Source organism: Rhincodon typus, chromosome 1 (genome assembly GCF_021869965.1).
Source record: "Rhincodon typus isolate 14 chromosome 1, sRhiTyp1.1, whole genome shotgun sequence".
Classification (NCBI taxonomy): Eukaryota; Metazoa; Chordata; class Chondrichthyes; order Orectolobiformes; family Rhincodontidae; genus Rhincodon; species Rhincodon typus.
Window position 1 is genome coordinate 45,758,442 of NC_063332.1, and position 15,289 is coordinate 45,773,730.

General features: G+C 41.4%; 1 protein-coding gene across 1 annotated transcript in view; it reads left to right on the top strand.

The window, feature by feature from the left end:
* ubap2a (ubiquitin associated protein 2a) overlaps window positions 1-15,289 on the top strand; it is a 108,922-nt gene that overhangs the window by 31,093 nt on the left and 62,540 nt on the right. The window contains exons 7-9 of the mRNA XM_048611363.1: window positions 2,149-2,206; window positions 2,895-2,989; window positions 3,103-3,155. Of these exons, the coding sequence (XP_048467320.1) occupies window positions 2,149-2,206; window positions 2,895-2,989; window positions 3,103-3,155 (206 nt within the window). The remainder of the gene's footprint in view (window positions 1-2,148; window positions 2,207-2,894; window positions 2,990-3,102; window positions 3,156-15,289) is intronic.

Below are 15,289 nucleotides of genomic sequence, written 5' to 3' on the forward strand. Positions count from 1 at the left end.
AACACCTGTCTGTTTCCTCCCTTCTCACTATTCAAGGTCCCAGACTCCTTCCAGGTGAAGCAGTGATTTACCTGTAGTTTACTCAGTTTAGTCTACATGTATTTGTTGGTCACAATACAGTCTCTTCTACATTGGGAAGATGAAATGCAGGTGGGGTGACCACTTTCTTCTGTACCTGTAAAGATGACCCTCGGCTTCAAGTTGCCTGCCACTTCAACACAGTGCGGTGTTCTCTGGCCAGCATTTCTGTCTCAGGCCTGCTGCAGTGTTCCACTTTTATCTCATCCCTTTTTGTTTAATTTTTTTTTCTCTCTTTGGGCTCCCTATCGACCTATTCACTCACTTCTCTTCCTCCTCTCCACCTCTTCCTTCCCCTGGCCATCAGCATAAATACCACCTTTACATAACTGCTATCAGTTGTGAAGAAGGGTCACTGCACTCAAAACATTAACTGTTTTCTCACTGCAGATGCTGCCAGACCAGCTGAATTTCTGTGTATTTAAATTTATTGCCCTGAATGGCAACTTTACTTTGGTCTGTGTCCTAACAGACCGTAGGGCTGCTCGAGAGAGAGAGAGATGACCATGGTGATGTTTTAACCTAAGGGTCACCACACCTCGGGTGAGGGGAGAGGTTGAGAAGGAGAGACCTTAGTGGGAACCTCAGCCAGTGTAGCAAGCTGGTGGCATCACTCTGCAACACAAGCTAGCTGTTGGTTAGTAAAAAATTGTATCCTGAATGTTGGCGTTTCTAAATTAACTCAACACCAGTTGCTTAGTTGGACTGACTTCTGCCTTTACTTCTGTGTTCAAGTAATTTAGTTTTTGTTTTTGCCTTAGTCAAGAGTTGATCTGGAGACTGCGGAGTGGACTGCAGTTGGGTCAGACAGGTGAATGACTGATCCTTGATTTTTTTTTTAAAGTTCATCATGAGATGAGGCAAGCATTTATTTTGCAGTCCTAATTGCCTAGAGGACTGTTAGGAGTCAACCACTTGCTGTAGGATTGGAGTCACGTGTAGGCCAGACCAGATAAGGGCAGCAGATTTACTTTTCTCAAGGACATTAGTGAACTGGATGGGTTTTTCCAACAATTGATAATGGATTCACGGTCATCAGTCGACTCTTAATTGAAGATTTTTATTGAATTCAGATTCCACTGCCTAAGCAGGATTTGAACCTGGGTCCCCAGAACATTTCTTGGGTCCTGGATTAACAGTCCAATAATAATACTATGCCGTTGGTTCCCCCTCACTAGGAATTTTACAGTGCGGTCTGTAAAAGGCAGCTCCTTCTACCAAGGTATAAAGTTTCAGTGATCATTTACTGCTTATAACCTGGGATAAAATAATAATGTTTTGTTATCCATACAGTACCATTTTGGATTCTGGTGTTGATTTAGTTTGGGAAAATCCCGAAATAAAAACTGCAAAAATCTGTCTCCTTGGTTGTTCCAGATCATCGTTCTGATTTGGCTGTAGTTCATCTATTGTTTTGCGTTTGTAACAAGATGACTTCCAAGAATGTAACTTGTTTTTCAAGCTCTCGTTATGGAATGTTTGTAATTTACATTCCAATCAATATTTCCCATTTCTAACCTGATGACCTAGAACTGATGTCATCAATGAAGTGAATGTGACTGTTAGAAAATAGACTACTGTGTTTGGAGTTAAAACTAAAAATGAGGGCTGAAATTCCTATTCTCCTTGACTCTACGAGTCTGCTCGCTGCCAAAACTTGCTCCTTCTCTCTTGTGAAATCTCTATCTTGATAAGAAAACTTGTCAACCCTCCTTGTCATTGATATAACAGATGGGGCCAGGGGATGGACTTACCTGTGATTTTTGCATCTTTTTTTGGCGGCAGTGTCTGAGAAAAGTCCTGCAGCCCCTGAGGTCAGATTCTGCTCGATTACAAAAGTATGTTGGTGATCCAGCTGTTGTGTTATGTTCGAGATCTTGACACCAAACTCCTCCCTCCCTTACAATCCCAAACAAGAGGTTGCTTGCTCTTAACATTACATATTTGCCTTTGTTCAACACTTGAAGTACACCAAAGGTGCAATCCTTATGAGTGTTAGATTGCAGCCTGTGAAAATCTGGGGCTGTGCAGCTTATTATGATGTCGATTGTTCTGCTTTTAAATTTGTAGGATTTAGTGGACGTAACAGAGGTAGGGGAGCAGGAAGATTTTCAGCACAAGGCATGGGGTAAGTAAGTATTTTTTGTAATTGTTTACTCTATAGGTTGCTTGAATTAAAAACGCTGCCATGCTCTAGATGGTCTTGCAAATTTGGTGATGTAATCCAGTGTAATTCATCATTGTTTAATACGTCCACAATTGAAACCTGTGCTATTTAGATTTAAGAGCAACAATTAGATGTATTGTAGTGCAGATAACTGGAAAAGGACAGACTACTTGAATTGGTGGAGTGAGACTTTTTTACTGGAGTGCATTATTATTCTGACAGTAATAGAGAGGTTTGATCTCAACTGGCCCCCTTGAAGGGATGCTGAATTTTTCAGCATTCTCAGAATTATACCTGCCTGCACCACCACTTCTGGCAGTGTATGGAACAAACTGCCAGAGGATGTGGTGGAAATGGGTGTAATTGGAACATTTAAAAGGCATGTGGATGGGTACATGAATAGGAAGGGTTTAGAAGGATATGAGCCAGATGCTGGCAAATGGGGCGAGGTCAGTTTAGGATATCTGGTGTGGACAAGTTGGACTGAAGGATCTGTTTCCGTGCTGTATGACTCTAAATGCATTGTAGCAATATGGATTTCTTGACAGGATTAAATAGCGATTATCTGAATTTTTCAATTTAAAAGTATGTCATTTTGCATCATTCTGTAAATACCCTTTTGCATTCACTTGGTATATTTCATTTACAGAACCTTCAACCCCGTAGACTATGCAGATTCTGCAACAAATAATGGTTTTGGGACAACATCTGAAATTTGGGAGTCAACTCAAAATAATGGAACAGGTAGGATAATGCCTGCTGAAAATATTAGTGCTTTTCAAATTTTTTAAAGATTTATAAAATTGATTTCTCAGATCATATTCCCACCCCCTCCCCACCTTCCTGTTATTTGTTAGGTGCTTGGCAGAATTCCATGGAGGACTGGGTTACTGAAGACTGGAATGAAGATGTAAGGAAGAGACTTTTGTTGGAATGATTTTTTTTTTTCCTCAAGTACTTAAACCTGTTAATAGAACATCAGTTAACAAAGTCACTTAATTATAATTTGTGAATTAGCCCACTGTAGTTTAAGTTCTTGTTACCTTAAGAACCAGTATTCATTGCTACGCTATCTATGGTGCACCTATTACCAATAGCACAAGAATTAGTTATACATGATGGTGAATTGATGTCTTTTGCTTCATTTGAAGTATTTCTACTGCATGCATGGAAGAACAGGTTCTTAGATGCAATTTAATCTTGTGGCAAGATTAGTGCTCTGTAATAAATTTAGTTCTGTTGAGAAATGTGCCATTGGATCCACAACAGCTGTTCTGTCTTGTGATATAGCAGTGTCAATAGACCCTCTCGTTCAATGTTAATTAAACAATTTAGAATGTTAATCTGTGGCAGACTGCTTGTTTTTTTACAGTGGGGGGAAGTCGGTGATATGAAACAGCTCATCTCTAGTACCTGGAAAGTAGCACTTGTATCTTCTATGTCAGTTTATTTGAAGGCTGTTTTTAAACTTGAACAATCTCTTAGTTTTAAGTATAGTTTTCATTACAAGTTCTGCGCATGCCAGTAACTTGAGTAATGGTCAGTTTTATTTAGAGTGTCTGCAAATTGAATTGTAAATGGTACAACTGAAAATACTTAATGTAGTAATTTGGAAAACCTGTCAAGTCCTGCAATCTGAAAATTGCAAATGTCGATGAAAGAGATTTATACTAAGAATAGTTGAATATCTATCCTGAGGGAAGTACACCATGAATGGCAAGACCCCAGAAACTATGACTCGGAAAGAGAGATCTTGGGGGTTCTTGTCCACAGAATCCTGAAGAAGGCAGGCATTAATGGGGTGGTTAAGGCATATAGAACACTTGGCTTCATCAGTCATAACTTCCCGGCTCTTATGTATGTCATGATGGAGTCATACAGGACTTTAGTTTGGCCACGGTGGGAGTACTGAATGCAGATCTGAAAGCTGCAGTATAGGAAGGATGCAGTTGCACTGGAAGGGGTGAAGAGATTCTCCAATAAGGTTGCTGAGGATTGGTCATTGAACAGGGTGGATAGAAAGCAACTGATCCCCTCAGTTGAAAGGACATTAACAAAAAGGCACATTTTTAAGGTGAAAGGCAGGTTGTTTAGGGAGGGTTTGGAGGAAAAATGTTTTCACCTGGAAGGTGGTGGTGCCAAGGATGCAGTGTCTGGGAGGGTAGTTACGGTAGGTAACTCCTCAACCTTTTCAAAAAGTACTGAAACATTCAAGACTCTAGGCTTAGTGCTGGAGAGCGGGGCTAGTGTAGTTTTTGTTTTTGGTGGTCCAGACTTGATAGCTTATGATCCTATGAAAGTGAAGGTATTACTTTACTCTATGGGAAAGTTCAGTACATCTTTTAAATACATTTTGGTTACTGAAGAACAAAACTGTCTTAAGATATTGAGTAAACTCTAATGTATATCAGCACCTTTTAGCGCACAATGCATGAGATAAATGTGAGGTGCTACATTGTGGAAAGGCAAATCAGGGCAGGACTTATACACTTAATCATAAGGTCCTGGGGAGTGTTGCTGAACAGATGTTGGAGTGCAATTTCATAGTTCCTTGAAAGTGGATTTGCAGGTAATAGGATAGCGAAGAAGGCATTTGGTATGTTTCCTTTTTATTGGTCAGTGCGTTAAGTATAGGAGTTTGGAGGTAATGTTGTGGCTGTATAACACATTGGTTAGACCTCTGTTGGAATACTGCATGCAATTCTGGTCACCCTGCTAGAGGAAGGATATTGTGAAGCTTGAAAGAGTTCAAAAAAGACTTACAAAGATGTTGCCAGGGTTGGAGGGTTTAAGCTATAGGGAGAAACTGAATAGGCTGGGGCAATTTTGCCTGGAGTATCAGAGGCTGAGGGATGATCTTTATAGAGGCTTATAAAATACAGTGTCGTTTCCCTGGAGTGGGTTGTCCAAAACTAGAGGGTGTAGGTTTAAGGTGAGAGGGGAAAGATTTAAAATAGACATAAGGGGTAGCTGTCACACAGGGTGGTGTGTGTATGGAATGAGCTGTCAGAGGAAGTGGTGGAGACTGGTACAATTAGAACATTTAAAAGGCATCTGGATTGGTAGATGAATAGGAAGGGTTTAGAGGGATAGGGCCAGATGCTGGCAAATAGGATTAGATTTATCCAGGATATCTGGTTGGCATGGATGAGTTGGACCCAAGGGCCTGTTTCCATGCTATACATCTGACACTGAATCTTAATCCCATTCAAATTGTGTAACTGATGTATCATGCCACAGAAAATCTATTATGTCAGACTTTCTTTTCGATGAATAATCTAATAGAAGTGTATAAAACACTGTTTTGATGAGCTGACCTCAAAATCCTGGCACTTAGTCCCAAATGCAATTGTGGGTATGCAGGAGGCAGGTTACCACTTTCAAGGCGTGGGCAGTAAATTGTGTCCAGCTAGTGATGTCCATATCCCATGAATGAATGAAGCTTTTTAAAAAAAAATACTTCGATTCCCTGACTCAATGTCTGAATTACAGGGAAGGTGATGGCCTAGTGGCATTATCACTGGATTCTTAATCTAGAGACCCAGATAATGTTTTGTGAACCTGGGTTTGAATCGTGTCATGGCAGGTAGTGGAATTTGAATTCAAGAAAAAATCTGGAATTAAGAGTCCAATAATGATCCTGGATCCATTGTCAATTGTTGGGAGAAAAAGCCATCTGGTTCACTGCCCTTTTGGGAAGATTAATCTGCCATCCTTACCTGGTCAGGCCTATATGTGACTCCAGACCCACAGCAACATGGCTGACTCTTTACAGCCCTCTGGGCAATAAATGCTGGCCTAGTTGGTGATGCCCTCATCCCACAAATGAATTTTAAAAAATTATGGTACAATAAATCTTCTGTATCTGTGAAATCACACATCGTGAAGTCACCTATCAGCGCCAAAAAATAAGTAGCAATAAAATTCAATATCTGCAGGCAAATTTGCATAGGTGATCTTTAACCTATTTTTAATGAGCTCCGCACTTGCAGATTTCATCATTTATGGAAGTTCTCAGGAACAGAACCCTTGTGGATAGGGAGGGTACTTGATTATTAGCTCCTTGATTTTTATTAATGGACATGCGATTTGATACGCAGGACGAAATGTGTCAAATGCAGTCACTGGCAAATTTAACCTGTTTACATTTTTTAAAACTTGGTTGACCAGACCTTTGTTATTTTTGAATAGATTGGGCATGCTATCACCTGGTTTAACTACCAATAAAATTAGCATCAGTATATTTTCAGCAACAGCTTCCCGTACTTTCTTGTTAATTTACCTGGATGCTTTGCTTCAGGAGGTGGTCACACCCCTCAGATTAAATACTTCAAATCTGACAGAAGTAGGTGGTTGCGACAGATGGTGAGACTCGTGTGGGTACCCAGCGGCTGAGGAGCCTTGGCTCCTGCAATTGGCTCACAGTCAAGTATCTTGCAACCTGTTTTGGGTAGAGTGTTGTCTGCTGAGAGGATGAACAAACTGACCAAGGTGCAGTGCACAGGGAGCTATTTAAGTGGGGGCAGAAAATAGAACATAGTATTGACAAGAGCCCATACTGTTAGAGGGGTAGATGCAGTTCTCTATAGCAATGAGTGGGAGTCCTCAAAGCTCTACCTGGCCAGTGCCAGGAATAGGGCATCTTTGGGTTGGCGAGGAACTTGGAGTTGGAGGAAAGGGATCTAGTTGTCATTGACTACGTTGGTACCAATGACCTTGATAAGAATGGAAAAGTTCTGCTATAGAATTTGAACAGTTAACTAAATTGAAAATCAAAACCTCCAATGTAATCTCAGGATTACAACCTGAGCCATAGTAAACTGGCAAATGGTAAATAAAGTCAAGAAGTTGAATATGTGGCTCAAAGACTGGTATGGGTAGAATTAGTCTCCATTTATGGGGCACAGGCACCAGCAGTCATGTCGTAAGGAGCTGATGCATTGGCACAGGCTTCACTTGAACTGTGCTGGTATCAGTGTCCTGGCAGAAATAGCTAGTGCTGCAGTGAGGGCTTTAATGGTGAAAGGGAATTTAGGAGAGGGGAAACATGGCTTTTCAAAGCAAAAGATTGTAGCAGCGTTGAAGGACAGCTATTAGGATAACAATACCCAGGGTGGGACAAGAACGGTGTACCATTATAGAAAATCAGTACATAGGGTTTAAAGGGAGAAGGTGGCTAAAAGATCATTGATGTCTGTTTCCTTAAGTGCATGTGCTATTTGGAACACAACAATTGATGGTATTAATGGGCATGATGTTTATAACTGTTATAGAAATGTGGTTACAAGGAGGTCAGAATTAAAAACTGAATATTTAGGGGTATTTCAGTTTTTGAAAGCACATGCAGCAAAGAAAAGGTGGTGGGATAGCTTTGTTAGTATTAGATGGAATATGTTCAATAGCAAGAAATGATTTTCAGTCAGAAAATTTAGAATCGATATAGATGGAGATAAGGGAAGCCAATAATGGTGGAAGTAGTTAGTAGGTTCCCCAACAATATTTAAACAGAGAATAAATCAAGAAATGATAAAGGGCATGTAAAAATGCAATATATTAGTCATGACGAATTTAATCATCATGTAGATTGGGAAAATCCAATGGTAGAGGTAGCCATGAAGAAAAATTGAGGTATATGTGGGACAGTTTCCAAGTACATTGTTGTGGATCCATGCAGGAATCAGGCTGCTTTGGATCAGTAATGAAGCAGGTTTAGTAAACAATGTCAGAATAAAACAATCAATAAAACAAATAAAACACTGATCATAACATGGTAGAAATTAGCATGCTGTTTGAGAGGAAGGAATTTGGTCGGAAATAACTGTACTAAACTTAAGGGGGTAGTTAGAAAGGAATGGGGGCAGAGCTGGCTGGTGTGGACTGGGAAAGGAATTTGATAGAAAAGACAGTTGAGGAGCAATGCCAGATGTTAGTTTGACGCCTAACAAAGATATACCCTAGTGAAAGAGGACAATACTAGGAAGGGAATAAACTGACCTAAGTTAGGAAATAAAAAAACATATATTGTGGTAACTGAGTAGCAAGCCAGAGGATTAGGAATGTTTCAAAAAAGAAAAATGCCATCAAAACTTTAAAAAGAAAACAGAAATAATGAAATAGTACAAAAGTGAATAGTGAGCTTGTTTAAATATGTAAAAGGGATGAGGCCAAACTGAACATAGGCTCCTTAGACAATTGCGAGAGGAAAAAGGAGAGGGGAAATAAATGACGTTAAAGTCTCAAGTCCCCTGGTTCTGCTGGGTTTTGTCCTCTGATATTGAAGGAAGTAGCTGCATATAATCCTTAGGTTTCTGAGTCAGCCAGATTGTTGCACGGTTAATACCAGGACAGCCACTATGACTCAGAAACCTAAGGATTATATGGGGTTAAAAGGAACGGCCTCTATAAAATTGCTAGAAATAGTAATTCTAGGAAATTGGAGGTTGTAGAATGCAACAAAGGAAGACAAACTGGGGTAAAGGAGAATGGAAAATAATGCAATCTAGAAAAAAAAAATGGACTGTAAACACTTACAGGAATGTCAAATGAGAGAAGCAGCAAAACAGCTAAATGGTTTTTGTCTGTTTTTACTTGGGAAGATGCAAGGAATCTCAGAACGAGAGATCCAAGTTGGTAGGAAAAATAAGTTGAAGCAACTTTTAATATTAGTAATAAGATTGTATGGAATGATCAATCGGCTGGAAAGTTGACAAATCTCCAAGACCTGAGTTCACATCCAAGAGTGTTGTTGGAGGTGGCTGTTGAGATTGGCAATGCATTGGTGGTTATCTTCCAAAATTCTGTAGATTTTGGAATGACTGCAGATCAGAAGCTAGGCAGTTTCACCCCAGTATTTAGGGGAGCAAGAGAGAAAACCGGAAACTACAAATCAGTTAGTGTTGAATCGATCCCAAAGAATTGTATAAATAGACACTTAAAAGATAATTATCTGATTGGGCAAAGTCAACATGGATTTGTGAATTGGAAATGCTGTTTGACAACCTTGGGAGTTTAAGACATCACTAACAAAACTGAAAGATTAGTTGATGGATATACTTTACGTTCATTTTCAAAAGGCTTTTGATAAGAACAAAAAAAATTACAGCTCTCCAAGCCTGCGCTGATCCAGATCCTCTATCTAAACCTGTCACCTATTTTCCAAGGATCTGTATCCCTCTGCTCCCTGCCCATTCATGTATCTGTCGAGATACATCTTAAATGATGCTATCGTGCCCGCCTCTACTACTTCTGCTGGCAAAGTGTTCCAAGCACCCACCACCCTCTACGTAAAGAACTTTCCACGCATGTCTCCCTTAAACTTTTCCCCTCTTACCTTGAAATCGTGACCCCTCGTAATTGAGTCCCCCATTCTGGGGGAAAAAGCTTCTTGCTATCCACCCTGTCTATACCTCTCATGATTTTGTAGACCTCAAATCAGGTCACCCCTCAACCTCCGTCCTTCTAATGTAAATAATCCTAATCTACTCAACCTCTCTTCATAGCTAGTGCCCTCCATACCAGGCAACATCCTGGTGAACCTCCTCTGCACCCTCTCCAAAGCATCCATACCCTTTCGGTAATGTGGCGACCAGAAGTGTACGCAGTATTGCAAATGTGGTCGAACCAAAGTCCTATACAACTGTAACATGACCTGCCAACCCTTGAACTCAATACCCCGTCCGATGAATGAAAGCATGCCGTATGCCTTTTTGACCATTCTATCCACCTGCATTGCCACCTTCAGGGTACAATGGACCTGAACACCCAGATCTCTCTGTGCATCAATTTTCTCCAGGGCTTTTCCGTTTACCGTATAGTTCGCTCTTGAATTGGATCTTCTAAAATGCATCACCTCGCATTTGCCTGGATTGAACTCGATCTACCATTTCCCTGCCCACCTCTCCAATCTATCTATATTCTGCTGCATTCTCCGACAGTCCACTTCACTATCTGCTCATCCACCAATCTTAGTGTCATCTGCAAAGGTTCCCCACAGGAGGCTGGTTAGCCAAATTAAATCACTTCGATTAAGGATTAGGAAAAGAGTAGTAATAAACAAGTCATTGGCAGATGATTAGTTGGATACTGCAAGGATTGGGACCTCAGCTGTTCACAATATAGATCAATCATTTGGAGGTAGGGGCGAAGTGTAATATTTACAAATTTGCTGATAATAAATTAAAAGCTAAATTGGAATAGGTTAAGATGTGAAGCAGCTCAGGATGATTTGAACAGCTTAATGAGTAGTCAAGAAAATAGCAAATGGATTATTATGTGGGAGAATGAGAGGTTATCCACCTTGGTTTGAGGAACAGATGTGTGAGCTATCACTTAAATAGTATCTGTTAAGAGGTTAAATATAAATGTACAAAGAGGTCGAGGTGTTCTTGTTGATAATTCATTGAATGCTAAAATGATGCAGAAAGCTATGAGGAAGGTGGCTTTTATTACAAGAGAATTTGAGTACAGTATTAATCAAATCTTCAGTTGGATAAGAGTATAGTTAGACTGCATTTAGAGCTTTTATGTGCAGTTTTCCTTCGGCTTACTTTAGGAAGAATCTTTGGCATAGAGGGAATGTGACGAGACTTGTTCATGGGATGGCAGGATTGTCCTGTGAAAGATTAGGCAAACTGGGCCTGTATTCTTTAGAATTTCAAAGAATGAGGGGTGATCTTATTGAAACATAGAAAATACTTGAAGGAATGGACATGGTAGATGCAGATAAGATAGCTGTGGAGTCTACAACCATGGGGCACAATTTAAAAATAAAGGCAATGCTGCTTGAATCTGAGAATTTTTTTAACATGGGATTATGATTCTCTGGAATACTCTACCACAGAGGTCTTTGGGCGCCCTGTTCCATTATGTTTAAGGCAGAGATTGATAGATTTCTAATTATCAATGGGTTACAAGGTTATGGAGATGGGATAGGTTAAAAAAAAATTGAAATGTTTGGTCAGCCACGATAATTTTTTAATGATAATAATAGTGCCTACTATTCCTAAAAATCCAAGATTTTGGGAAAACTACCAATATCACATCTTTCCTCAAAAAGTAAAGGAGACTAAAACTGCTAAATATAGGCCAGTTAGTTTGTTGGGAAAATGTTGGTCTTTAATTAAGACACCTCCTTAATATACTAGTTGACCATGGTTGGCTTACCCTCTCCCTATAAATTTTATTTCTCACTAGATTGTGCCTTTTCTGTGAACCATGAACTGTTTTCTTAAACATCTGCCATTGTTCGTCCATCTTCTTTGTGGTTAAACTTGTTTATGCTAAATTCCACCATGTTATGGTTGCTGGTTGAGAGGAGTTGTACTGTGACACCATTTATTTAAACTATCTCATTACACATTACCAAATCCAAAAAGCCTGATCCCTGGTTGGATCCTCAATTTTGTTTTTAGGAAACTATCTCTCATATGCTGATTTTCTTCCTCCTGTCTTCCTCTGTCAATCTGACTATCCCAATATGTTGGAAGGTTAAAGTCACTCATTAATGTACTGTGTTCTGTTATATGCTCTCATTAAATCCTGATTTCTTTTCTGCCCTACCATATCACTACAGTAGGGGGCCTTTAGACTATTCCTACCAGCGTTGTCATCTTTATCTCTTAACCTGCGCCCATATGGATCCTACATCTTCCAATTCAAGATCATTTTTTGCTATTGTATATTTCATTCTGTACTAATAATGCTGCCCCACCATCCTTTCCTTGCTTGTCCTATAGAAAAGTCACAAGCCTGAGCATTTAGTTCCTAGCTTTAATTTCTTTGTAACCATGTCTCTCTAATAGCAAAATTAGGAGGTATCGTTGATAGCGAGGAATGTTATCAAAAATTAGAGGGATCTTGATCAGTTGGGGAAGTGGGCTGAGTATTGGTGAATGCAGTTCAATCTTTCAGCAACAGAAGTCGTGAGAGCACAAGCCAGGGGACAGCTGGGAACATAAGTTTGTGTATAAAAAAAATTTGCGCTGTGAATAGGCTGAGCAGGAGCAAACGGGGACTGCTGGGGAAGTGAACTAATATATTCGGGCAGTGGCTAAACCCAACACGACACGTACAGTGTCTCCCACCCATCCTCTTCCTCCTCACCAAAAAGGGGAACAGACAGGAGATTCTATGGTTGCGAGCAAGAGTCCTGGATGGTCTGTTGCTTCCTGGGTGCCAGTGTCAGGGATGTCTCAGATTGAGTCTACAGGATTCTTAAGGGGGAGGGTGAGCAGCCAGAAGTCATGGTACACATCGGTACCAGTGACATAATGAGGAAAAGGTATGAGGACCTGAAAAGTGAATACAGGGAGTTAAGTTGGAAGTTAAAAGGCAGGACGAACAGAGTAGTAATCTCGGGATTACGACTGGTGCCACAGGCTAGTGAGGCTAGGAATAGAGAGCGAGTGCAGCTGAACATGTGGCTACAGCTGGTGTAGGAGGGAGGGTTTCAGATATGTGGATCATTGGGATACCTTGTAGGGAAGGTGGGACCTGTACAAGAAGGACTAGTTGCACCTGAACTGGAGGGGCACCAATATCCTGGGCAGGAGGTTTGCTAAAGCTCTTCAGGAGGGTTTAAACTAGTTTGGCCGGGGATGGGAATCGGAGCTCCGGATCAGAAGCTGGGGTAGCTAGTGTACAGGCAGATACAGCGTACAGAGAGTCTGAGGAAGGAGAGACAGTTGATAGGGCAAAGTTGCAGTCAGTGTGATGGGTTGAAGTGTGTCTATTTTAGTGCAAGAAATGTCAGGAATAAGGGTAATGAACTTAAAAGCATGGATCAGTACTTGGAGCTACGAGGTTGTGGCCATTACGGACACTTGGATATCACGGGGGCAGGAATGGTTGTTGGATGTTCCGGGGTTTAGATGTTTCAAAAGAAATAGGGAGGGATGTAAAAGAGGTGGGGCGTGGCTTTGCTACTCAGGAATGGTATCACAGCTGCAGAAAGGGAGGTCGTGATGGGGGGGTTTCTCCACTGAGTCAGTATGGGTGGAAGTCGGAAACAGGAAAAGAGAAGTCACTTTATTGGGAGTTTTCTGTAGACCCTCCCAATAGCAATAGAGGCACTAAGGAACTGATTGGGAGGCAGATTTTGGAAAGATGCAGAACTAATAGGGTAGTTGGCATGGGGGAATTCAACTTCCCTAATATCGACTCGGCCCTCCTTAGTGCAAATAGTTTGGATGGAGCAGATTTTGTCAGGTGTGCCCAGGAAGGATTCTTGACTCAATATGTAGATAGCCCGACTAGAGGGGAGGCCATATTGGATTTGGTACTTGGCAATGAACTAGGCCGAATGTCAGATCTCTCAGTGGGAAAGCATTTCGGTGATAGTGATCACACCTCCCTGACCTTTGCTATAGTGATGGAGAGAGATAGGAGCAGACAGTATGGGAAAGTATTTAATTAGGGGAGGGGGAATTACAATGCTATAAGGCAGGAACTGTGGAGCATAAAGTGGGAACAGATGTTCTCAGGAAAATGCACAACAGAAATATGGAGGTTGTTTAGGGAGCACTTGCTGCGACTGTTGGATAGGTTTGTCCCACTGAGGCAAGGAAGGGATGGTAAGGTGAAGGAACCTTGGATGACAAGACATATGGAATGTCTAGTCAAGAGGAAGAAGGAAGCTTACCTAAGGTTGAGGAAGCAAGGATCGGACAGGGCTCTAGAGGGTTACAAGGTGGCCAGGAAGGAATGGAAGAATGGACTTAGAGCTAGAAAGGGGCATGAAAATGTCTTGGTGGGTAGGATTAAGGAAAACCCCAGGCATTCTATACTTGGGTGAGGAACAAGAGGATGGCCCAGAGTGAGGTTAGGGCCGATCAGGGATAGTGGAGGGAACTTATGCCTGGAGTCGAAGGAGGTAGGGGAGGTCCTTAATGAATAGTTTGCTTCAGTATTCACCAGTGAGAGGGAACTTGTCGTTTGTGAGGACAGCGTGAAACAGGATGATATGCTCGAACAGGTTGATGTTAGGAAGGAGCATATGCTAGAAATTTTGAAAAACGTGAGGATGCATTGGTCCCCTGGGCCAGACAGAATATTCCCAAGGTTTTACAGGAAGCGAGGGAAGAGATTGCTGTGCCTTTGGCGATGATCTTTGTATTCTCACTGCCCACTGGAGTAGCACCAGATGATTGGAGGGTGGCAAATGTTTTTCCGTTGTTCAAGAGAGAGGATAGGGATAGCCCTGGGAATTACAGACTCGTCAGTCTTCTGTGGTGGGCAAATTATTAGAGAGGATTCTGAGAGAAATTTTTTATGACTGTTTGGAAAAGTGTAGTTTGATTAGGGATAGTCAGCATGGCTTTGTGAGGGGCAGGTCATGCCTCATAAGCCTTATTGAATTATTTGAGGATGTCACAAAACACATTGAAGCTAGAGCAGTGGATATGGTGTATATGGATTTTAGCAAGGCATTTGATAAGGTTCCCTATGGTAGGCTCATTCAGAAAGTAAGGAGGCATGGGAGTCAGGGAAAGTTGGCTGTCCAATAGAAGACAGAAGGTGGTAGTAGATGACAAGTATTCAGCCTGGAGCTCGGTGACCAGTGGTGTTCCGCAGGGATCTGTTCTGGGACCTCTGCTCTTTGTGATCTTTATAAATGACTCGGATGAGGAAGTGGAAGGGTGGGTTAGTAAGTTTGCTGATGACACGAAGGTTGGTGGAGTTGTGGACAGCGTGGAGGGCTGTCCGAGGTTGCAACAGGACAGTGACGGGATGCAGTGCTGGGCAATGAAGTGGCAGATGGAATTCAACCCAGAAAAGTGTGAAGTGATTCATTTTGGGAGGTCGAATTTGAATGCAGAATGCAGGGTTAATGGCAGGATTTTCAGCAGTGTGGAGTGACAGCGGGATCTTGGGGTCCACGTCCACAGATCCTTCAAAGTTGCCACCCAAATTGATAGGGTTGTTAAGGCGGCATATGGTGTGTGGCTTTCATTGGCAGGGGAATGGAGTTTAAGAGCCGTGAGGTTACGCTGCAGCTCTATAAAACTCTGGTTAGACCACATTTGGAATATTGCGTTCAGTTCTGGT